This window comes from Cavia porcellus, unplaced genomic scaffold (assembly GCF_034190915.1).
Source record: "Cavia porcellus strain 051 isolate PalLab524CR breed Dunkin Hartley unplaced genomic scaffold, mCavPor4.1 scaffold_1, whole genome shotgun sequence".
NCBI classification, from domain to species: domain Eukaryota; kingdom Metazoa; phylum Chordata; class Mammalia; order Rodentia; family Caviidae; genus Cavia; species Cavia porcellus.
The window spans coordinates 132,853,545-132,879,165 of NW_026947484.1; the positions used below are offsets into that span (position 1 = coordinate 132,853,545).

At 39.7% G+C, this 25,621-nt stretch overlaps 2 protein-coding genes across 5 annotated transcripts in view; one reads left to right on the plus strand and one right to left on the minus strand.

Annotated features, from left to right (window-relative positions):
- Wnt2b (Wnt family member 2B) overlaps nt 1-10,817 on the plus strand; it is a 14,116-nt gene extending 3,299 nt beyond the window's left edge. Inside the window, exons 2-5 of the mRNA XM_003479232.5 lie at nt 3,187-3,407; nt 4,460-4,737; nt 5,724-5,988; nt 8,883-10,817. Of these exons, the coding sequence (XP_003479280.1) occupies nt 3,187-3,407; nt 4,460-4,737; nt 5,724-5,988; nt 8,883-9,112 (994 nt within the window). The 3' untranslated portion in view covers nt 9,113-10,817. The remainder of the gene's footprint in view (nt 1-3,186; nt 3,408-4,459; nt 4,738-5,723; nt 5,989-8,882) is intronic.
- The window catches only part of St7l (suppression of tumorigenicity 7 like), a 152,131-nt gene that overhangs the window by 48,941 nt on the left and 77,569 nt on the right, over nt 1-25,621 (minus strand). For 2 of the 4 annotated variants that reach the window (XM_063255671.1, XM_063255668.1), the window contains exon 15: nt 1-25,372. The exons of 1 other annotated variant lie outside the window; for it this stretch is intronic. In XM_063255671.1, coding sequence (XP_063111741.1) covers nt 25,283-25,372 — 90 coding nt within the window. In that variant the 3' untranslated portion in view covers nt 1-25,282. The remainder of the gene's footprint in view (nt 25,373-25,621) is intronic. One more of the 4 variants, XM_063255670.1, reaches the window with a different exon arrangement.

The following is a 25,621-nucleotide window of genomic DNA, read 5'->3' on the forward strand; positions in this document are numbered from 1 at the left end:
AAAGGCTCGTTAGTCTTTATTAAAAAGATACAAACACAAAATATCTACAGATAGACTAGTGATGTTGACAAGGAGTAAAACTATAACTATAACTAAAATGAAGTTTAATCAAGTTGGGTATGGTGGTGCATGTCTGTAATCCCAGTACTCAGGAGGCTGAGGCAGAACTGTCATGAGTTCAAGGCCAGCCTAGTCCACTTAGTGAGTTCAAGGCCAGCATGAATTACATAGTGAGACTCTGTCAAAATAAAATTAAAAAAATAAGTTTATGGCTGGCTAGAGAGGATGGAAATTTAAATCAGTAGTCAGGTGTTTACTCAACAAATAGTTACTGAGTACCTACTGTGTGCCAGATAAGTTCTCAGTATTGAGTATATTTAAGTGAACAAAAGAAACAAATGGCTAGGATATGACTCAATGGCAAAATGTTTGCCTAGCACGTGTGAGGCTGGCGTTTTGATTCTCAGCACCATGTACACCCAAGACAAAAACGAGAGAGACAAAAATCTCTGGTCTCGGGGGCTGGGGATTTAGCTCAGCGGCATAAGCACCTGCCTTGCAAGCAGGCAGTCGTGAGTTCCATCCCCGGTACCGATAAAAAGGAAAAAGACAAAAAAAGAAAAGGCTAGGAATACAGCAATGGTAGAGTACTTGTCCAGCATGGGGTGGAAGACCCTGGGTTTGATCTGTAGTATATTAAAAAAAAAAATGTCCTGTCTTTATGGAGCAGTGCGTCCATGTTGGATTGTGTGGGGCATCAGGATCTGCATTTTAGCAAATCCCCAGCTGAGGCAGATACTGTTCCTTTGGGACCATACTTTGAGTAGCAAGGAGCTTTGAGTCACTCTATCAAAGGAAGAAATATGAAGCAAGTAAAGAGAAATCATTCCAGTAGAAAGCTGGAACGGAAGTAAAGAACTAACTTTTGGAAAGGCAGGCAAAGCTGGAGAGTTAGGCATCTGGTATTCTCTCCCAGACCAGGAGCTAGGCGATTCCTTAAACATCTTTGTGCCCCTACCAGCTGAGCTCAGTGCTTAGCATTTGATAGACATTTTGCAAGCATGGGTTAAACAGTGAGGAAGACAGGCTTAGGCTCAGGCTCAACATTATTAGGAACCCTGTACTGACTACAGGGAGCCAACTACTGCACAGCAGGCAGGCTCCATGTTCTGCAGTCTTGAAGTAGTTATTATTGGGGTATGGTAGTGGGAAAACTTAATTATCTTCCCATCTTAGCTACTGAACAGATGTTCCCACGCTCATTGAGGATGTAATAAGAAGGACCAATGTGGGCTGCAGCAAAATGAACTTAAGTCAGACCACAGGAAGGCCTTTTTTGCCAGTTTGGCCTGCCCAATTCCAGACTGTCTCATGAGGGCTGGTTTATTGGTCTCCCATTCCCGTCCAGCCCCCCTCCTCCCAAGCCCCAGTAAAAAAAACAAAAACAAAAACAAAACAAAAAAACAAACACCCATTGCATACAGCAGTACTGTGGGGCTGAGCTGGAGAAGCAGAACGTGGTGGTGAGAGTCGAGGATGAGGTCCAACTCCAAAGATCTTGATTCTCCAAACAAAGCACCACAGCAGTGGGTGTAACTCCTGACTGTGCGTCAGGCAGCCCTTTCCGGCCTGGCCTGGCCTAGCCTCGGTGTTTATTTTGTTTGTTCCTGGAAGCTGCTGCCCTGATGGACAGTGCTGGGGACAGTGATTCTATGGGATTTGTTAGTGGAGGCCAGCCCTCTTACCCTTCCCTCGGGACAGATGGGGCCCATCAGCCCTGCTGAGTTCCCGAAGAGGCAAGCATCAGCCCTCCTTGTGTTTGTTTGAGTTGGTGTCACCAGTGGTGATCCAGTCTGTGGGTGAGGGCTGGCTGTGGGAATGCACAGGAGGAGGGGACACAGGCCCCAGGGCAGTTTAGCTTTTCCCTTCCCCCACTAGCTGCCCTTCTTTCTCTTCACCCACTTCTGGGCTCATTTTGGGGCTGTTCCCAAACCACTGGCTCACTCATAGCTCAGACCACAGCTTTTCTGTCTGTAGCAGGAACTGCTGTCTACAGCCCCCACCTGTTTTGCAAAGGGAAGGGGACATCCTTTTGATATGTTTTGGATATGAAAACAATGCATGCAGGTTAGGGAAAGTGTTTTATGCGGGGTTGGACAGCTAGAAAGGAGAAGCAGAGCTGGACTGTTGAGAGTGTAGGTGAATGGTTTGATCTCTTTTGGTTGCCTTTTGGGGAAAAAGGGTGATATAATCCTGTTTTCTCTCCAAAACATTCTTCTGAGGCTTGTGGAGCATCTAAGAATAGAATGTTTCAAAGATGAAAAAATAATTGTTTTGAGAAAATTGAGAATGTCTCTAGCAACCCACATATACTTTAATAGCCCCATACCAATTGATCTTCTCATAAACACTCATATTGAACAGACTGGGCACTATAGTACTTTATCTTGGCCTTTGGTTTCCCACCACAGCCATTCCTCTGCCCATATAGTTCCAACCAGGACACTGTGTCTAATACGTTGGATACATAGATTTTAAAAGTTTCTTTAGTTAAGACTCTAGGACCCTGAAATAAAGAGAATGGGGCGGAGAACTGGGGTGGGCTGTCTCACCAGACCTCAGGACTGGGAATAAAAACTTTTAAGCTATGTAAGTCTCACTAGAGTTGTAAATATTATTCACAGTTGTCCACTGTGCCTCTTCCTGGCAGCCCCCTTGGTAGTCCCTGCCTGTCCCCATCTCCCTGCTGCCAAATCGTATCTGTAAGGGACCAGTTATTCAAGACATGCTCTTACATGTGCGTGTAAGAGTATTGGCTCAGACCTTCATTTTGTCAGTTTATTTTTCTGTAGGATCTTGATGTTTCTTAAATAAACAGGCAATGGGTTTGTGTGATATGCCCACAGCTTCTGTGTATAAGACATATGCCTGCTCTGTACTCTGGGAATGTGTGTCACTTTGGCCTTTCACTGAGGAACTAGTAATGTTGGGAGACCACTCATACTCTTTCTGCTCTGTATAACTTTCTCCAGAGCTTATGGGGACTGATTCTACTGATCAGCTTCTGGGAATGTGGGATGGGGAAGGGGAGTAAATTTCTCTAGGCTCTAGATACCAAACTGCACCCACCCACCCATGCAGAAAAAGGGACTGAGGTGCTCTGACAGGACCATCTCCACCTTACAGGTACATCGGGGCACTAGGGGCCCGAGTGATCTGTGACAATATTCCTGGTTTGGTGAGCCGGCAGCGGCAGCTGTGCCAGCGTTACCCAGATATCATGCGCTCAGTGGGGGAAGGCGCCCGAGAATGGATCCGAGAGTGTCAGCACCAGTTCCGCCATCACCGCTGGAACTGCACCACGCTGGACCGGGACCACACAGTCTTTGGCCGTGTTATGCTCAGAAGTAGGGGATCCTTCTATCCTTCCCTAGCTCTTTCCCTTTCTATGCTTGGGTATGAAGCGAGAAGGTTAGGCACAATTCCCTGTCTCTTATACTTCATAATCAGACAAATAATTGTGAGCAAGGCACAGGATATAGTTCAGAACAGACCCTCAGTACCTCAGATTTGTAGGCAGGGGTCTCTAAAGCCAGTGCTGTGGGGTGAATGTAAAGCGTTTCCTAGCACCTCCATCATCTTCCCTCATTTTCTCTGCCTTTCCCACCTCCTAACAAAGGGGCTTCCATGCACTGTAAAGCTGAGGACTAGGAATAGCTTCTCTAGTTCTCACCATCACTACCATCACTCTAACATTCCCAACACTACAGTAATGGGAACAAGAGATAAACAGAAAGGTGATACGTAAATATTTGGAGAGTCAATGGCTTGGTCCCTGTTCAGAAAAAAACTAAGAGCCAGATAGTAAACTGAGAGAAAGGGAATGAGTTGGGAATGTGGAGGTTTCAGATACAAGGGGGATGATTAATCTGTCCCCAAGAGCAGGGAGTTGAGAATAGAAAGGGGAAGGTAGCCTGTTTCTCCTTGGGCTAGCGTCTGCATTGTCAAGGAACTGTCCAGCAGAGTGGGCCTAAAAGGTCTGGAATGTGGACTAAGGCAGGCTTAGCTGTACCAGTGTGGGCATGGAGTGGGAGAGGATGATCCAGCTTGAGACTTTCCAATTTCCTCCGAAGGATCCAAGGAAATTGAAAGGAAATAAGAGGTCAGATGTACAAAGAAGAAGATAGAGAATAGCTGAGACTGACAGAGGAGGCAGTGATGGCAAACCTGATAGAGCTTCAATGATACAAACAGCCTGCTGTGGTATGCCTGCCATAGGTTCACCACCAGTGCATTAGGGAATGTTCTTGGAAGGGAAGGGCACATTGAATGAAAGGTAAGTAGGAGGGGGTGGGTGGCTCTGGGAATGGTGAGGAGAGGTTTCTGAGGCTGTGTGGGTTGAAGACGACGACGATATAGGCTTTTTTCTTGAAATACTCCTCTACCTTTCTCTTTGTAGGTAGCCGGGAGGCAGCATTTGTATATGCCATTTCATCAGCAGGAGTGGTCCATGCAATCACTCGTGCCTGCAGTCAGGGTGAACTGAGTGTGTGTAGCTGTGACCCCTATACTCGTGGTCGACACCATGACCAGCGTGGGGACTTTGACTGGGGTGGCTGCAGTGACAACATCCACTATGGCGTCCGCTTTGCCAAGGCTTTTGTGGATGCCAAGGAGAAGAGACTTAAGGATGCCCGGGCCCTCATGAACTTACATAACAACCGCTGTGGTCGCACGGTCAGTACTCATGCCTGCATGTACATTCAGGGGGTGACTAAAGACTAAATGTGAATATGGGAGAACTGAAGACTTCTGGATCACTTCAAAAGCCCAACATTCCTGCAACAGGAGCACTAAAAAGTAGGAAAAAACAGTAATTTTTTTATGGTAGTGGGGATCAAACATAGGGGCTTCATGCATACTAGGCAAGTGCTCTACCACTGAGCATAGCTCTAAGCAGAAGTGACTTTTAAAGATGAAAAGAGCTATCTGTTTACTGGTATTTGAACATTCATATATACTGTGTTAGAAAATGACCTACTACAAAAGCAGAATGCATGGTACTTCATACTCTTAACACATGTGAGAACTAAAGGATATGCAAGTAAGACTGTAATCATAAACAGAATTCTGTGACTCTATAATCCCATTAGGCTGTCATGACAAGGAAAGCCCTGTTGGTCCAGGAAGATTTCTTAGAGCAGGATATAATTGGCCCATTCCCCTCTATGTCTCTCTCTGTCTGTCTCTCTGTCTCTGTCTCACTCAGTTGTATTGGGAGTAAGCCCAAGTCTTCACCAATGAACTATATTCCCCTCTACCCCACTGCCTTGAGACAGTATCTCACTGACTTACTAGGCTGGCTTTGAACTTGTGATCTTTCTGCCTGAACCTCCACAATAGCCAAGATTTGTAGGCATATGCCACAGTGCTAGGCTTAGAAGTTTCTTTTTTTTAGTGTTGTTTTCTGGCACAAGGTCTTGCTGTATAACTCCTGCCTCAGCCTCCTGAGTGCTGGGATTATGAGCATGTGGCATCACCTCTAGCTAAGACAAATTTCTTTTTCTTGATTAGGAAGAATGGGTGGGATCTGGGAGAACCACCAAGGGCTCAACCAGCTGGCTATGCTGGTGGATCTCAGATGACTCATGCTTTTGGTCCCTGGGATGACTAAAAAGTTCTCTGACCAGTGCCTATTCCTTACCTGCCTCCTCTTTCCCCAGGCTGTACGGCGATTTCTGAAGCTGGAGTGTAAGTGCCATGGCGTGAGTGGCTCTTGTACTTTACGTACCTGCTGGCGTGCACTTTCAGACTTCCGCCGCACAGGAGATTACTTGCGGCGGCGTTACGATGGGGCTGTGCAGGTGACAGCCACCCAAGATGGTGCCAACTTCACAGCAGCCCGCCAAGGCTATCGCCGTGCCACCCGTACTGATCTTGTCTACTTTGATAACTCTCCAGACTACTGTGTCTTAGACAAGGCTGCAGGTAAGTAAGAGAAGCAGGGGGAGTTATGAAGCCCAGGTTCTTAGCACAGGTTCTATTGTTGAATCATGGTCTGTTAAGCTGTAGGTGCTATGTAGGGAAGGGCGTGCTGTGGGAGGAGTCATTTTCCTCCTCACATGAAAACTTGGGCATGAAATTGGTGACCTTATGCCTCAGTCTACTAGGCTCTGTGGTCTCCAAGTGGAGAGGAGATTACTCAGCTCCTTGAGGCCTGAAGTCACTCCTTTGTATTTCCAGCACCTGAAGTATAGGATGTTTAAATGAACTACCTGGTTCTGGGTTACAACCAATATTGAGGGCTATACAAAAACATAAAGTATAGCACTAAGCCTTTGGTTCTTTACAGTCTAGCTAAAAAAATAAGATTGGGGTTGGAGATGTAGCTCAGTGATTAGAGCACTTGTCTACCATTTGCAAAGCAATGCATAAGCAAATGCAAGAGAAATAAAAATAAGTTTATTTGGAAATGTAGAATTTAAGCAGTTTCTTGAAGTATGTGATTATCTGAACAGCAATAGAGAAGACCAGGCAGATGTTCTCTGCGTATGAGCAAAGGGATAGGTGGAAAGGCACATGACTTGTTTTAGGGACACAGCAGATTAGTATGACTAAGTCAAGATTTCTGGCAGGGAAGATCTTGAAAACCTATATTCATTGTGCTGCCACTGACAATTCTGAAATGGAATGAGGGGAGCTTTGGGTAGTGAACCTTGAACATCTGGGCAGGATGCTCTATCACTGAGCAACATCCTCAGCCCCAAATTAAACAATTCTAATAATATAATAAAACATTTAAAATTTATGAATTATTTCTGGAATTTTCCATTTAATATTTTCAGGTCACTGTTGACCATGGGTAACTAACACTATAGAAAATGAAACCACAGAAAAGGAGGACTACTGTATAGCTAGTCGATTAAGAAACTGAATTTTTTAAATTTTAATGAATCAAAACTTAAAAGACTCCATATAGCTCATATCTACTATAGACTGTAAGGCACAATTCCAGAGTTTGAAAGTGTGCTCTGATGCCAAAGAGAAGAACTTAAGATCTAGCCCTTGGAGTTAGAAGAATAATATATGTAGTAGACCTAGTCAGCTCACATGCTAGAGCAGTGAACTGATCTCCTAATACTGTGGATTGTATATTCACTCCTATTGTTTAAAAAATTGAGGAAGTACCACCATTACATGCATATTTACTTATGTCTACGTTCCACTGTCCTGACAGGTATATTATAAAGCATGCATCAAAAATACACTTTTTTGGCTGGGTGTGGTAACATATGCCTATAATCCCAGCACTTGGGAGACTGAGGCAGGAGAATCAAAGCCAGCCTGGGCTATATAGTGACAGCCTATCTTTAAAAACAAAAAAAAGGACTGGTGGCCCTGCTATATATATGTATATATGTGTGTATATATATATCTCTATATCTATGTCTGTTTATCTATGTTTTGTGTGTGTGTGCGTACATGCAGTACTGTGGAACCAGGGCCTTGCACCTGCTAGGCAAACAATCTACCACTGAGCTATCCCCCTCGGCCCTAAAATAGATTATTTTGAACCAATGAGGTAAAAAAAATAAACACAGAAGTTCTAGCATCCTTCCTTCCCATATCCCAGACTATTGTGGTTGAAATCAGTTAATCTGTTATTTTTCTTGAACTCTTAAGTTAGTCTTTCTCCTGACTCTGGGTCCTTATTAATAAGGAGACATGTTGAAATGTGATCCACCAAAAATTCCATGACTTTGTTTTTTTTGTTTTTTATTTTTTGTACCAGGAATCAAACTCACAACCTCACACTAGCCAGGCACGCACTATGCTAGTGCCCAGCATGACTTTGTTACCTACCAAAAGATCCTGTTTGCTAAAATCTGTCAGTATGAGGTCCTGAAGTTTCTCTAAGCTGGAGAAAACATCATTCAGGAGTTCCTACTTTAAGGGACTCATGCAAGGGATATTCCTCAGGAACTTCTTGGACCTATGCATCTAGCTAAACATGCGAGCAATGTACCTCCTTAGTTGGACAGAGATTGTAGCTATAATAGCCTACTAAATTGGATATTATTATGTTCATTTTCTTATGAGAAAGCTCAGGCTTAGAGGCATCCTTTAATTTGCTGAATCATACAACTGAGAAGTAGCAGAACTGGGATTTAAATCCCTACAATTTGATGTCTAGGCTTGTGCTTTCAATGGTCATGCTATACTTTCCTATATATTACAACTGAATGAAATATAAACAAAAGGACAAAATACACAAATAGAGGATCAGATTTATAGTGCAACTTCTTAGAAGTTATAAGCTAAGTTTTGTTGTTGCTATTGTTATTGTTTTATTTTGTTGTGGAAAATTTCAAACATAGAGAACTCTCTTGCCCAGCTTTAATAGTTATGAAAATTTTTACTCTTTTGTAAAAAAAAATTTTGGCAGTATTGGTCATTTTAAACCAGGGCCTTTATAGGGCTGTATTCCCAGGCTTTCTTCTAATTTTTAACTTTAAGGTAAGGTCTTACTAAGTGCTAATTTGCTCAGGCTGGGCTGGAACTTGTGAGCCCCCTGCCTCAGAGTGCTAGGATTTAAAGTGTGCACCATCACTCCAAGTTTAAGGTTAGACTGTGAAGGGGATAATGAAAATACGTACTGGCTGGAAGGGAACTATAGGTGAAGTCAATGGCCTTTAGGAAGCCTTGATGGTAGGAAGAAATAAACCTAATGCAGAGAGTAGTGAGAGATGTCCATTTATATAGTGGGTATATTTTCAGAAAAAGCTATTTGATGACTCGCTTCTGAGAATGTGGGTAAGACTGCCCAGAAGAACTAAAGGGAGAAGTAACTTGGTTCTCACTCCCCCTCTTCCCCAATCCAGGTTCCCTAGGCACTGCAGGCCGTGTCTGTAGCAAGACATCTAAAGGAACAGACGGTTGTGAAATCATGTGCTGTGGCCGAGGGTATGACACAACTCGAGTCACTCGTGTCACCCAGTGTGAGTGCAAATTCCACTGGTGCTGTGCTGTGCGGTGCAAGGAGTGCAGAAACACTGTGGATGTCCACACTTGCAAGGCACCCAAGAAGGCAGAGTGGCTGGACCAGACCTGAAGATACGGATACCTCACTCATCCCTCTACTTCAAGCCTTGCAACTCAAAAAGCACAAGAACCTTGCATGCACACCTTCCTCCACCCTCAACCCTGGGCTGCTACAGCTTCTATTTAAAGACTTGGGGAGTAATCCAAAGGGACCATGGTGTCCTAGCTGGTTCCTTAGCCCTGGGAAGGAGTTGATAGGGAATATAAGAAACTGAGTGGCTCTCTGGTTTCCCCCTGTAGGTTCGAAGGGAAAGCAGAAGAGATGTAGGGGGGTCTTCAGAGTAATCTGAGTTGCACTAAAGTACCATTTTTCAAGGTCAAAACTCATTTTTCCTTTCTTTGCACTGGTTTCCTAATACTTCTTGGGTGTGCAAGAGAAAGGATCTCTGGAGACTGCTTCCTTTTAATCCTGCCCTGGCTGAGAATAGATAAGACAGAGATGAAACTACATGTTCCTACCCTGGAGACAGTATGAGGAGATGTCTTGGTACCCAAAAGATGAACTATATCACTGTACTATGGAGAGACTGAGATTGCTAGACAAGAGGTCAGCAGTTTATTAACTGCTGTTTAGAGGGGGAAATCATGTAACTATACAAATACACATTCTCTCTTTTTTCCATATATCAGATAGCACTGCCTCTTTTGTTCACTTGCTGCCTGCTCAAACTGAGGTGGCATACAATAGGTTCTCATGCCTAACAAATCATGAAAACAGCTTGGAACAGTACTAGGAGAGAATAATAGAGTAAGTCTGAGTAGGCCTAGGGATTTTTCCCCATTCATTATTCTGAAGGTTAGCTAGGTTTGGGAATCACACTGATAGATAACTCATGAAGAATGGGAGAGGTAAGCAGGCTGGCTATATGAGGCCAGTGTATGATAGAAATATAGGGACCTCTGTTTTGGGTTTTTTTTTTTAATTTTTTTTTTTTTTTTAATTGGGGCTGGGGATTTAGCTCAGCGGCATAAGTGCCTGCCTTGCAAGCAGGCAGTCGTGAGTTCGATCCCTGGTACCGATAAAAACGAAAAAGACAAAAAAAAATTTTTTTTATTGAACGTACAACCTCATGCTTGCCAGGCAGGTGCTATGCCACTGAGCTATATCCCTGGCCTTTTTTTCTTTTTTCTTTTGTTGAAATGGGGTCTTGCTGTGTTGCTCAGACTGGCCTCAAACTTAGGATTGTCCTGTCTCAGCTTCCTGAGTAGCTGGCATAACAGGAGTGTGCAGCATCCAACTTGGCTTTTATAATTCTTTAGGAGAGGGTCCTAACCTTTGAAACTAGAAGTGGAGCCAGTGTCTACATAAAGAAAGAGAGCTGGGGCTTGGAGCCAAAACGGTAACAACTTAGAAGGTCCTCCTATTTACTCAACAAATCTTTAGTGACTCTCCAAGTCCTAGTGATTAATACTATTCATATTTGAAATAGGGGAAGATTCCTTCTATGCTACTACCTTACCTAACAAGGTGTGAAGTAGTGGAGTCTCTAAAGATAGTAGATTCATTAGTAAACTGGAGGATAGGACATGGGAGTCCAAAAACTTTGATGTCCTAATTGACTTACGTGTTTTGACAGTGGTTATCTCTTGCCTGTTAATATTTTAAAACAGCAGAGTGATGTAGAAATTTACAGTTATAACAGCCCTGCATTGAAATTACAGCTGTGTCACTTGTTTTTATTTTTATCAAGACAATTAAATTTTCTAAGCCTCTATTTTCTCATCTGTAAAATGTACCCATTTTAGATATTGAAACTTAATTATGCTGCAGACTTCAGCCACCAGATACATACTTTTTACCACAGTTCTTAACTAATCAAGTTTATCATAAATCTCCAGGAATTTTCAATTTAGAATTGTATGACTGTGACAACAGGCTTTAGGTTAAGGGCTTTACACAAGGAATTCTAGATACAGACCCCCCCTTCCTTTCCCAGGGTCCTCTGCAACATCCCTTAGGGTCCTCAAATATTTGTGGAGCAACTTCACTCTGCACAGGCAGCAGAAGATTGGAAGAACCTCAGCTTTGGGCCACGGAGGCAGATTTATTTGGATGATAGGACTAATATTTGTGTAACCTGCTGAGACCTGTGTGGGAGAGTTTAGGGTGGTTTTTCTTTTGGTGAGGGGATCTGCTCCAATTTTAAATCCATTAACACAAAACATGAGCTAATCAGAGCCCTTGTGGTCTGTGGTGAGGGGATGCCTGTGGAGAAATGAGACTGAGTGAGTCAGGCTAAGGGAATGTCTTCCTTGCAGAGTAGAGTCAACTGGATAACTGATGAGCCATTGGTGGGACTGGGGTAGAGGGAAATATAGTGGGGAAAGAAGAGCCCCTGATATCTTGGGCTGGGATTAAGAAAAGGTTAGCTTTGGGGGTAGTGGGGAGGCAAGGCGGTCATGGTCAGTCTGAATCAAATAGTACTGAATAAGTTTAAAAATACTGCCTGGTATACCAGGCTGCTGGGAAGAACCTCAGTCCCAGCCAGCTCTCCTAAGAACAACCAGTTTACTATATCAGTGATGGTTTAGGCCTTCCTTGGGAAGTTATCTGCCTGTGCCCTAATGTCTTCATTTGTGATTCTCATCCCGTGGAAGGAACTGAGTGAACCTCTTCTAGCATTTCACATAGTCTGTGCTTTTTTCCCTGCACTATGAATTTTAGTTTATAAAGACACAAGTTTTGCAGTCTCCTTTAAATGATTAAGAACAGCAAACTGTCCACACAGAATTTTGAAAAGTGAAGTTGATAAGCAAGAGAAATGTCTTTTTGAGCCTCACTACTGAACCTGGGTGGCCCAAGTAGGAAAGATGGCTAAGCAATTAATTTTTCCTCTTAGTCCTTAGCTCGCCTCTGCATTCCGATTGGCTTTAGACAACTGGCGTTCATTCTGCATTATACAAACAAAAACTAATTTATTTGGAACGAGTCACAAAACTCAGAACTTTATTTGGTGCAGTAAGGCTCCATTTAATTCTGCTGCTACTCTTTCATTCTGCCTGTCAGTGCCCTCTTTCCGATCCTTCTCCACTTGATGTCTGTTCTTCCTACAGCTGTCTTAGCCTCGCTCCTATCTTCCGCTCCTTGTTGGACCTCTTTTCTTTTAACTTTTGATGTTAGATATAATAGACTGCAGCAAGTGCTATTTGGATACAAGGTTAACTTAAAAGATATTATCTCTATGCTTTTTTAAAGAAACCACATGACTGAAGTACTTCAGCAGTGTGGCACAGCCTGTAGTTTTTCTTAAGAATGCCAGCCTTAACTTAGCCCTACAGATAAGAACGCTTTTATTATTATCTCTGAATAATGGCACTAATCCATACTCTTGCATAGAGAAATGCTTTAAAAGTCAATGAAGGGTTTCAGATTAATTAAAACCCTTATGTTGTCTATTTGCAAACAGTTTTATGGATCTAACTTACGAATACTCAGCGTTTCATTTCTGGTCTTTCTTGTTGCAGTATTTCTTCCTTCTCTCAGATCCCTTTATCAAGATCACCAATCACTAAGTCCTTTGCCAAGTTCTCAGACCCATGCAGGACATGGGTTTTTACATGGCTTAATAGAAGACAGATAATAAGGATTTTGTTCTCCCTTAGCCTTTCTGAGGTTTTTTATTTAAAAGCGCTCAGTGGTCATAGTGGAGAAGCCCAAGCTAGCTGTGAAGGGAGGATGCCAGGAAGAGCATGTTTCTCATCCCTGGGAGGCATTCAGTTTAGCTCCTGCAGCCAAATTACAGCACCAGAGAACAATGTGATGCATTCCTGGGCAGGTCGGTGGGACCCTGGGCGCCTGGGCCTTGTGGAGAGAGGTGCCAGACACAGAGCTCTCCGTAAGCAATCCTGCAAAGCCGCCCCCTGGGTGCAGAAATGAAATACGGGAGAGCTTCACATTACACAGAGACCTGTAGCTCACACCTGGTTATTGATGGCCTTGGTGGAGGCCTCTGCCCCCACCTTCCACTTGGGAACTGCTTGCTACTATGGGGGTTGGGCATCTATGAAAAATGTTGGTTAAAAAAAGAAATGCTTCCTTTTCATTCTTTCCTCACTTCTGGCAGCCTGAGTACAATCAGGAGCATACATAGGTACAAACACAAGGCACACCTATGTGGACACACATACAGCTTTCTTCAGGCTGTATAAGAGTTGTACTGGACTCCCCAGGGAAAAAAAGCAAACAGATTACCAACAAATCATTTAAAAAACCCCCACAACAGTCTACTCCTAACCAAGGAATAGTACAGTTACATTATCGACATGCAAGCAAATGTTTGGTTTTCAAACTGGTACTCCCCTGAGAAGGGGAAGGACACTGAAGACACCAAGGGTGGAAAATTATGACCCAACCAGAGTGGCTGAGGCTGTATAATTTCTCAAGACTGGTTGATGCTCAAGATAGTGATATGCATCCTGTGTGTTCTGAATGAAGGGGCAATTTCTTGTAACTGCATGAAGTATATATAATTGCTATGCTTCCTGCTTATGACCTATTACTCTTTTTTTAACATTCACTGGGTTAGAAAACAGGATAGCTTTGGATTCTAGGGATGATTTCCATAAGAGAGAGGCACTGGAAGAGACATAATAGTACCTTTACTGTGGTAATATATCACAGTTACTGCACTGAACTAAGATTTCCCTTGTTGAAAACCTGTCCTGATTGACAGGTTTTAGGCAGTACTCCATGGGGTGTCATATATGTAACCTTCTCAACTCTGTGAGGTAGGCTTATGCTCATTTTATGAGAGTGATTCAGAGATTTGTCCAAGATGACGTAGACGGTGACAAGTCTGGCCAGAACTCAAACCAAGGTCTTCTGACTTCAAATTGTGTGTATTTTCTCACAGCCTCAGGATACCTACACTTAGGAGTGCCAGAGTACTGGCATTCTCAGAACAGAAATTACTACAAATTGTTTAAGACCAATAGGAGTTCCAGGACTGCCAGGAGAGTGTATCTGAGTAGTTTTATAAAGGAACAGTGTGTGCTTTCCTGAACCTCAGCAAATACCCTTTTTACTACTTTAGCCACCATCATATGACTATCAAGGAATTACAAAGTATTCTACATTTAAACAACTTTGGCTCCTAGTTTTTTTTCTTTTTCCTCCCTTCAGATAAACATTAAAATTTGTTTTGATTTTATGTAATTCTTCTCAAGTGATGCTATATGTGTAGCAGAGTGGAAGTAGTCATGAAAAAGCATAAGAAGAATTTTAGGACTTTTGGCTCTTAAAGTACACATTTGAATTTCCTTTGAAATTTCATTCTTTTAAAAAATGATGTCAATCCCTGGCTTAGGAAAAAACAGAGAATGAAAGTGCTAAGAAATATACATTCTAGCTCAAGCCAGATGCCTATTTAGGGCCTAGTAAAGATCTTGGGACTTGTAACTGAAATGAGAAATTCATCTACACCAATATAAGGGGTATCTACCCTGCACAGAAATCCCTGTGAGATAGAACAGACAGCATATTTTCACTTGATCAAAACTTGCTGCTAAGCCAGGTGTGGTGGCACATGCTTGCAATCCTAGTACTCAGGAGGCTGAAGCAGAAGGATTCTGTGAGTTAGAGGCCAGCCTGGACTATATAAGGAGTCATCCTGAACCCATAGAAAACTCTGTCTCAAAAAGTCAAAAAACCAAAAAAACCTTGCTGCTCACAACCCCTCCTTTGACCCTCATTCAAAATCTGGACCTCTGTTTAGGTGCAAGACAGAAAAAGCAGCAAGGGGAACCCTTCCCGATTGGCCCTGGAATGCATTCCATTAAAGACAGTAAAAGCCCTGAATACCCTACCTATCCCACTGGTGCACCCCAACTGTGAAGGCAGAGGGGAAAGTAGCAGGAACATAACGTTCATCAATCACAGACCTGAGAAGCTACAGCTGCCTGACCTGGGCCCCTGCTTGAGCTAGGAGAAGAACACCTCAGGAAAATAGTCTACCTATAGTCAGGATTTTTCCCCTCGCAAACCTTACTTTTTGGTCCATCGATCTTGGCTCTCACTGCTCTCCCTGCTTCCCACCCCCACTGCCTCCGCATGTGGGCTCAGAAGTCATCATCTAAAGAATTCCATTGCTCACCTCCTGCATAGCAGCACAACCCCATGAGGCCGCACACCAGATGGAGGGGATAAAAGTACAGGTCATGGCTTCTAGCAAAAGGCTTTTTCTTAAACTAACCCTGACTCCTGGAAAAGAGGCAGAGCAGGAGAGTGTAGGGGAGCTGCTGATGAAAGCACTTCATAGGTCTTGTTTAAAAAGAAAGGAAAATGATAATGGCTGTCAGTGGAAATTTCCCAATTCCCATCTCTTGGTCTTATATCTACTTCTTATAGGTATCCGAATAGAATACAGAGACTATCAAACCAAATGGTTAAATCCTTCTCACCGTAGGGACCTATTCAGCAGGGTGCCACAGGCAAACTGAGGTGCAGGCCAATCCCTATCACATGCCTTGTTTCTCTAGGAATCTAAAGTGAAAGGAAAGAGACTAAAGGTGGGCTAGAACTCTGAGGGCATTGTAAAGGTCATCAATAGGCCTTTGTGGTAGAATAAACAAAGGCAAAGGAACAGAGGAAGATCATCATTTCTGGTATCACTAGGCTTGTAGGTTGACAGTGTACAGAAACACACACACACACACACACACACTCTGAGAAATAGAAGTCTTAAAAGAATTAGGTGAATAAGATTAATCAGAGATGGCTTTCTCCAGGAGGTGACTTTAGCATGAAGTGGTTGATGGTTGAGGATATTCGGCAGGAGGCATTCTAAAGTAAGGAACTGGTATGCACCAAACCTTAGAAACAAGAATATGCAAGTACTATGTAATGAGTTTCAAGACAATACACATGGTAGACATTGGAAAATACAGAGAAATTACAGTGCTGAGATCAAAGCTTACATAATGTGTGGTGATTTATGTACCTAGAGTGTCAAATGGTTTAGAGTCCCTTATAAAGTCACAAAGATCTTGATCTATGTTAGTAAACACCAAGGAACCTATAAGAAAGCACAAGGATAAGTTCATTTGATACAGGGACTAAAAGAGATGTATTGTAAAGATCAACAAAATGCTATATATTACTAAATATATATCCTGATTATTTGAAATTATGGGCTAAGTAGAAATATTAAATATCCTAGCCCAAATTGTAATAAATTAATGTAGGTTTCTGGGCTCAGAACATGATATCAATCAAACCCAAACTCTTAAGAAATTAAAATGCAGAAACACATTTTTAAATGTACATTAAGAAATTAAAACATATATTTTTTCCTCTTTCCCAAATTTAAAACTTAACTGGTCCCCCCAAATTCTGTTTGATATATTAGATTTTTTTGGCTCGCAAATTTATCGTATCTGAGGCCATACTGAATATAGAAGAACTGCAAAAGACAGCAAAACCATTTCACTGACAAATGAGGAAAGAGTTCTAGTATAGGGCACTGGAGCGGCAGCCAAAGATGGGAGACAAATTTTCATTTCATGATCTCTAATTCATTTTTGGTTTCTGGAATTTGCTGGAGGTAAAAACAACTATTTCCCAGGCTTCCATCATACTTTTTAACAAACTTCTCTGCATGACATTGAGTATATATTTTTTGTGTGCACTGAATAAGCTGAAAAGTAAGCAGTATCTTAGGTTTATGCTTTACTTAACTGGCACTGTTTGGTGCTAAAAGGGCGGCAGCCACTAACAGGGATAGCATTTGTTATTATCATCTTAGTTTTCCCCCTTCCCTTGGTAGTTTATAAAAGGTGATTTCTGAAGCCTTTCACAAAAGAAAAGCTCAAGGGTTTACATTCAACTATGACACCACTATGAATGTTTCAGGTTGCACTATAATTTCCCTATGTAACATAAACCCATGGAAATCTGACATAAGCTGATTGCTCGTGCTGGTTATTTTATTTAATTTCTGAATGGAAGGGATTTCAATATTCATAAAATGTCTAACTGACTTATTATTTTTCATCCGTTCTCCCAGAGCAGCTAATATAAAATAGGCCTAGAATGAAGTCTTAACTTGTATGACTGGTTAAACAACCAGGAAAAAGTTATTGCTCAAAAAACCATTTAAAAAATTCAATATGGAATTTAAGGCAAAACCAGAGATATGATTACTACTGATGTCCTATCAATAGTAATCATATCAAAGATAAAAGTGAACAAGAGAGAGAGAGAAAAGACTAAATAACTATGTTTCTTATCTTTAAGGAGTTCTATGGGAAATGGTTGCTTCCTCACATATTCTCAAGGCGCTCAAGTTTAAAGTCTGTAGATAACTAAGGTTAGTGAGTGGACACAGTCACCAGTATAAAAAGAAACACAATTGAATGTATAAAAGTGGATTACCACCTAGAAATATGAATGCGCCTTCTTACCAACATCCTACAAATTAAACTCCTGAATTAAAAGATGTCATCATGATCTTAATCACCTTGTGGAGGTCTGCCTTCTGTTAACCTGTCCAAAGAATAATTGTTTCTGCTTATTCCAGGTTTGGAAGTTCAGATGGATTGCAAGTGAAATAATGATCACCAGTAAATTTCAAAGCCTGATCCTCAGTCTTCTACTTCCAAGTCATTGTTTAAATCATTCCACCTTTTTTTCAACTATAGCCTTGATTTAAATCAGTAAATTCTTCAATGCTGTAGAAGGTTGGTGGCAAATCTATAGCAAGCATGGCACAGTGGGTTGTTTGTATCATTGAAAGCTCTAAAAGCCCTTGCCATCAATGCTTTAGAACAGCATTTGGCCCACTCTTCTACTCCATTTACCTCAGTCATTTTTCCATATTCATTGATTACATGTCTAATTTGTATAAAATTCTCAAGGACAGGTTCTTTTTTAAAACAGGTTTTCCAAGGTCTTAACCCAAGGTCTTAATCCAGTTAGTATATGTTACTTGACTGGAACAGCCCAGTAAAGATATGAAATATTTTTAGTTGCTTGGGAAAAAACCATCCAGGTGGCTCCTCTTCTAAAGAAGTAGAATTGCTAAGATGTAGAATTGATGGACAAAATCCAGCTTAGAAGAGTAGGCAAAAACTTACTCTATGCCTTATCCCAATAATACCAGTATTCTTTTATTTTAGCTTTTTAATTAACATGATGTGTTCCTGTTTTCAGAATCAGTGACTGCAGGGATGCAACTCTGACATTAACAAGTGAGTTTTTGGAAATTCAGAGTGGCCCTTTTTCTTTTTCTCTCTTCCTTTCTCTCGTATAAAGAACCAGTCAATTTTAGTTCCAGCTCTTTCCATTCCATTCTTCTTCACAATGACATCACACTATTTCATTTTAAAAATCAGAATGGCCCTTAGTACCTAGTAATCTGTCATTATTATGAATGAGAGGATACAAAAGAGGAAAATGTACAAGCACGGAGGTTTTTGTTTTATGGCAGTTACTGTGTAAATGTGAGGTCAGATATTTCTTGGATAAATTTTCAGTTGAGGAGCTCTTCATGGTTTTTTTTTTGATGAATTTTAAACTATTCCAATAAACATACTGTTTACAAAAACATGATCTTTGGCAGCTCAGTATAAAGATGAAATTCTTACATGTTATATATTTGAAAAAGAACAAAACAAAGACGTTTTCTTCTGTATTTTCTTATTTGGCTTAAAAGAACCCTAACCAAATAAATTCTTCTGAAAGGAACAGCCTGGTGTGAGTCTAGATTGACTTTTTGGGTTACTTTATGAAAAGGCACTTGAAGTAACTCATCAGTCACTTCCAATTACATGAATATGAAAAGATGAGCTAATCTATTGTGGCAATAGCCTTTACTTTATCGTAATACTTTATTGTAATTTACACGCCTTTCTGAAGACCCCTATTCTCTAGGCTATAAGCTACTTGAAATATGGATTGTACTTTATATTTTATAAAGGTACCAAATAAATATTTATTCATTGAATGAAAGAATGAAAAAAATAAGTCCATTAGTAGTAATACCTTAATGCAATGAGTTTAAAACTCAAAGACGCATAGTGTGTTACAATTGTTAACATATTACAGCATGTTATATAATAATATAATTTTAAATGCTGAGGCTTTTTAAAACCTAAACTTGGATACCAAAGTAAGATAAGCCTACTATCTTAGAGTCCTTCTATTCAATAAGCTATACTGAGCAACTCTCTGAACTGCATGTTCCAGTAGTTTTTGTTTTGTTGTGTATTTTAAAAGTGGTATTACAATAAGCTAAAATAGACTAAAAGCAAAATAATAAGAAAAATCTTCAGAGGCAGGACTTAGCTGAATTATAATCCCCTGGCTCTCACTAAGAACTAAGCCCCCAAAGAGATCAGACTCAAGTAAAAAAAAAAAAAAAAAAAAAAAAATCCAGCTGAATTTTATCAGAGGGAAAAGTTTCAACTCTGAATACCCCAGCAACCAGGGATGAATTATGTAGAAGATTAGTAAAATGCTTTCATCCATGCCCCAGCCAGAGAACATTTTTCTATCTCACTATGACTGAAGGAAAAACAGCAATGTGTTTGCCTGCCAAGAACAGCTGTGGCTGTACTCTAGATAGGAGTCTAACACAGAGGGATTAAAATTTAATTGTAAAACTGTTGCTACCTGGGAGTAAAAACTTGAACTTTGGTTTTAGAAACAAATTGGGACTGCAGCATATTAAATAGATGAGAACAAAAGGTGGAAAGTCCCTAAAAGAGTGTGAGAATATGTTCCTTCTCAAATTTTCTCCCAAATCGTCTCTTTCTCAGTCTCTGTCTCTCTCATATTAGCCACAAGTATGCTAAAAGAGAAGGAATATAGCCTTTCTCTATACTTTTGAATAGTACATACATGTATGCTTGAAATTACAAGATGAGGTCAGAAGGCGCTTATGTGGTATGAATTCTCTGAATATCTGTTCTCTTAATGTTTTTGAGCATTACTTGAAGCCCAAATAACTTCTTTTCTTGAGGCTGGCTGCCATCAAGGTGGACCTAAGGCAATGTGAATGTTACTAGAAAGAGAATGTTCTTCGCAAATTCAGCTAGAATACCACTAAAATCCAATCTTTTATTGAGACCCCACTATCATTAAAAAACACATTAAAGTTTCTTACCTATAGACACAACTACTAGAAGTATAACTGCTACCAAAAGTCTTCCCTTTAGTAAAAATTAAAAAATACCAACAAATTATGATATTTTAGACCAAAAGTTTATTCTATTAGCTAAACTCTCCCCCATAATCCTTCTTACACTTTTGGATATTGGATATTGAAAGACTGGTGTTGAAACGTTTTATATATATATATATATATATATATATATATATATATATATATAGAGAGAGAGAGAGAGAGAGAGAGAGAGAGAGACAGAGACAGAGACAGAGACAGAGACAGAGACAGACAGACAGACAGATGACTGATGTTGAAACATAAGTAACCCAGGCTGGCCTCAAACTCATGGCGATGCTCCTGCATTAACCTCCCAAGAGCTGGGATAACAGACACGCACCACTACATCTGGCAAGATTACTTTTATATTTTTTTTTGAACTGGGGATTGAACTCACGACCTCGTGCTTGCCAGGCAGGTGCTTATGCCATTGAGCTAAATTCCTAGCCCCTTATAATTTTACATTAAGACAGTTTTAAACTACTTCAGAAACTCAATCAAATTCCCTTTGAATAGTTCTAAACCAAGGCCCCTTGTTTTCTATAGAATCACCATACAAATCAGACATTAGAAAGGTTGAAGTTATTTAAGTATGTTACATAAATGACCAAACAGCATTCTTTCTTACATGGCTAATTAATGAGAAGAGCAATGTAACTGGAGTGATACAGTTTAAAAGAATGAAAAGCAAATATGCACTCTTTATATTAGAATTCATCCAATAGACACAGATACTGTGAAGAGTTCCTTGGGCAGTATTTGTCTGCTAAAATCTTTGCCTTTGCAGTAAGGATATGTACAACCTAAATACTCTTTTGATTTTGCTAGCAATCCACATTAGCTTTTCCATTTAAAACTCTTCTCCAAATTCAACTTTGGGGGTAGTTTACTGGGGACTGAACCTAGGGTTTTCATACTGAGCTACATCCCCAAACCTTTTTTTAAATTTTTGAGCTAGGGTCTCACCAAGCCACTAGTTTGCTCAGAAAGGGCTTAAACCTGTATTCCTCTTGACTCAGCTTCTCAGAGAACTGGGATTACAGGCATGTGTCACCATAACTGGCCCAAATTCAATCCTTACAGGAGAACAATACTATAGCAAAGCCACTTGACTATTACTATTCAGTTATTATATATCCCCACAGCATTACTGTATCTAGCTTGAAATTTATTCTTTACTTGCTTTGATGTAAATTGTGTTTATTGAAAAAGTATATCTATTATGACTAAAATTAACAGACTATCTTATCTATTATGAAATTTTAGGCATTTAACTTAGCTTTGATGATTCAAACTTTCCATCTATAACACAGGAAGATTATAATCTCTTGTTCAGTAAGATCAAATAATACAAGTATAGGCTCTTAAAAAGAAAATGAAAGAACTAATTAAAGTTCAAGTTACTCTTAATTTATACTAGAATTCTAATTTATAGTTCTTTTGAGCATTAGACATATGAAGCCAGGCATGGAAGCATATGGCTGTATCCTCAGCACTCTGGGAGGCTGAGGCAGGAAGATTACAACAAATTTAAGGCCAGCCTGGACTACATAGCGAGTTCATGGCCAACCTGATTTACACAGTAAGACTGTCTAAAAAAACAAAACAAAAGAAGGAAACAGAAAGAAAGAAATTTAACTGGTTAGAGAAGGGTAGATATTAAATGTTAAAAAGAAAAGCTATTCTTCAAGATTTTAAGTTTCTTTTGTACCTTTTTATTTGTTTTATTCAGAGAACTATGATTTTTATTTAGACAAATGTATTTTCTAAAACAAAGATCAGTAGATTTTCTAGCGTAAATTCTATTAGTAACAGTATAATGGGTTTAGAATGAATGATTTTCATTAATATCTAAGCATAACTCTTTTAAAAATTGCTAAATAGCCCTTGTGCCCTAAGTACTAATGATTTAGCTATAAATATATTAGTAGCAGTTAGTGACAGGATATCATAAACTTTGAAATGGAGACTTAACAGTTTGAGGGAGAAAAACTATTAAATATACTGCTGCCAAACAAATTCAGGGAGAACTTTTATGAACTTCATAGTTCACAAACATATGTTAATAGAAAGAAAGCATGCTTTCCACAAACTTCACTTAAACTCTGAGGAAAGGGTACATATATGCATTAAAAAGCACATTACCTAACTTTTATTCTTTTTTCTCCTTCTTTGAAAAGGAGAGTTCAGTACTTTAAAAACATTTGAATAAAGAGTATTAGCAATTTCACAAATCTCTGAGTCTGGATTTTTTTCTTTTGAAGAGAAACAATGAGGATGAGGGATGAGAATCCTCTTACTAGAAGTAGAGAAAATCTTTCCTCTTGCTACAAATATACAACTTAATAAAATAAAAATTGCATATGCCAGACTGCCAAAACAGAGATTTTAGAGACACTAATGATGGAACAAAAATGTAAACATTCAAAATTGTTGACCTGTCTCACAACAGGCTCATTTGATTATCTTTATAGTCTCTGGGAAACACCTCCAATATATTACTGTGGAAATAGTAGAGAAGAGAACAGCATGTACTTCAGAGGGATATAAGCTTTGTTACAATTCAAAATGTTTAAAAAACGTACTAGTCCTTATGAACTCAAAATGAATCCATTTTCAAAGCAAAGAAATTTCCTTTGTCAATTTAATTTCTAAATGTGGCCTTCCATATTAGGTAGAGAAGTATGCAAATATCACAGGTTTTTAGCATTAATGAAATCAGATAAAAATTTAAAAAAAAATTCTCCTATGAACAATTTTCATATTGTTACAGTGAAAAGCTAAAAACCTTTAAAAATCATATACATTTCTACCATTATATATCAACGTATAGTTATAATTGTCTATCAACTCTCCTAGTTCTTAAGGTGATCTTTGCCCTGGAAAAAATAATGAGAATAATGGATTAACCTTTCCAAAAGTTGTGCTTAGTATTCAATAAAAGACACTTGGCATTCATATTTGCTTATTTTAAAATGTAATTTGTGGAGAAAAATTTTAATTATTTTTATGAAGGGCCTGAAGAAACCCCAGTGAGACATTCTGTGGAGAGGTCCTTTGTTAGTATAACATCTGACCTTCTATATCTTTGGAAATCATGCAACTTGGCTAATGTAGTCCTTAAAGAATTAATCAAGCAGATTGTAAGGCCCTAGTTACAGTGAAGCCAGCCAATTATGAGTTGCTCAGAAATTCATCACTGGCATGTCCAACCACATTTTCCCACATAAAGATTAGTAGAAATATGTGGAAGCAAGGCCCATTCCCACCCAGCACAGCTACAATATGAGTTTAGTGAAACTCAGCAAAGTTTTGCTTTAGTAAAATAGATAGTTTATTTGGAAATCTTTTTTATTCTTGACTTTACCCAAATGTTTTTGTTTTTTTCTGCCAAGAGGGCAAAGACTGCCCTATTTAGTTAAAATCTAAGTTGGGACTTTTACATTCAAACACACCTCTCAAATCAAAGCACTAAAGTCACATGCCTCAGGTCTGAACTCATCAGTAAGTTAGTGAAATCCCCAAAGACCATCTTTAAGTCTTCACTTTTGTGATAACACCCTTCCAAGCCTTACTTAAAAGAAAGCTTTCTCTGCAAGAGAGAAATGAAAGGGGCCTGAGTAGATGAAGATTGGTTCTCTAAGGAGAGGGCAGAACTGCTGTTAAATAAAGAAGCTCCTTTCAGATAAGCAGAATCAGATTCCAGTTCAGTTGGTTCGCTGGCTACCCTTACTTTGAACTCTCATATTTAACCCAGCAGGCTTCAAAGCAGGTGAGAAAATAACCTACCACTTAGAAGCAATTTTTTCTTTTTTAGGAATTCTGGACTTGGAGAGTATCAGCTCTGATATCAGCACATTCCACATCTCTAGGGATTTAGGCAACTTTTCATTGCTCTATGTCTAATGTCAAACCAGATTTTCATCTCAGTCAGGAGAAAAATCAGATTAAAAAACCCTAATTTGGTAAATATGAAATTTTATTCCCTATATCCTTATCCTATGCAAAGGAAGAAGCATTACAATCATTAATCATTCTAGTTTATTCCCTTCCATTTATCTAAATCTAATTACAGTGAGAACTATTAAAAATTATTAATCTTCAGTGCCTGGTATCATAAAAAAAACAGTTTTTATAATAAATACCTTTTGAGAAATTCAAACTGAATTTGTTTCACCATGTAAACTCATATAAAGAGATATTAGACTAGATGTGGTGACAATGCCTGGAATCCCAGCATTAGGAGGCTCAATCAAGAGTATCACAATGAGTTTTAAGCCAGCCTGAACATAATGAGACCATGTCTCAACATATAAAAAACAAACAAGAAAAACACCAAAAAGACATTAGATAAGGAAGAGACAAAAGTAACGTGAAAAAATTTAGGAAATTTTCTTAAATGATTTTGCCTTACTAAATAGAAGAACAAGTATGTTTCAACTACACTTCATCTTACTTTAGTTGGTCATCAGATATCTGATTTAATTGAAAATCCTAATATAGGGAGCTTGCAACATCAATAGAGTTGCCCGTGGCAGGAACTTGAAACAGTTTTTTCTTTTTGTGTTTAACATATATGTATTGTACCAAATGTATAGTATTAATAGTATGATGCTAATAGGATCATTTAAATGACACTCATTTATGTTTCAATTTTTATAGGAAGGCATTCTGAGCTTACTGTTAGGATTGAACTCCTTAATAGCTGCACTTTAGTGATAAAGGATGACAAGGCGAAGGAAGAACAGCTAATAGCTACTTCATATTATGGGTAGACATAGTTCTAAATGCTTGATTTTTTTTTGTACTGGGGATCGAACTTATGACCTCATACTTGTTGCCAGGCAGGTGCTTGTGCCACTGAGCTAAATCCCCAGCAATACTTGATAAATTTCAACTCATTTAACCTTCACCCAAACCTATGCAGCAGTAGTACTATTCTTGTTTTATAATTAAGGGTAGAGATAATGAAATAACTTACCTGAAGCTGCACAACCAGTAAGTGTCAGGGATGGAATTTAAAGCAAAGCTGCTCCAATGTCTCTACCCATAAGCATTCTGTGATTCTGCCCCTTCTCCATTTGGATGAGTGGAACTACTGAGATGTTCTACATAGCAAAGATTGGTAAGAGAGAATACAGCAAGATTTCTCAAGCTTTAAATGTACACACAGGATAATCTGCGCATCTTGTTAAAATGCAGATTCTGTTCAGGAGGTCTGTGGTAGTACCTGAGACTCTGCATTTTTTACCAGCTCCTGGGTGAGAGCTGGGCCTCTGGGATATAAACCACGCCTTACAAAGTAGTGCAGAAGTAGAACTTGAAGCTCTGGTTTTCTTGCTATTTGCCGGCCAGGG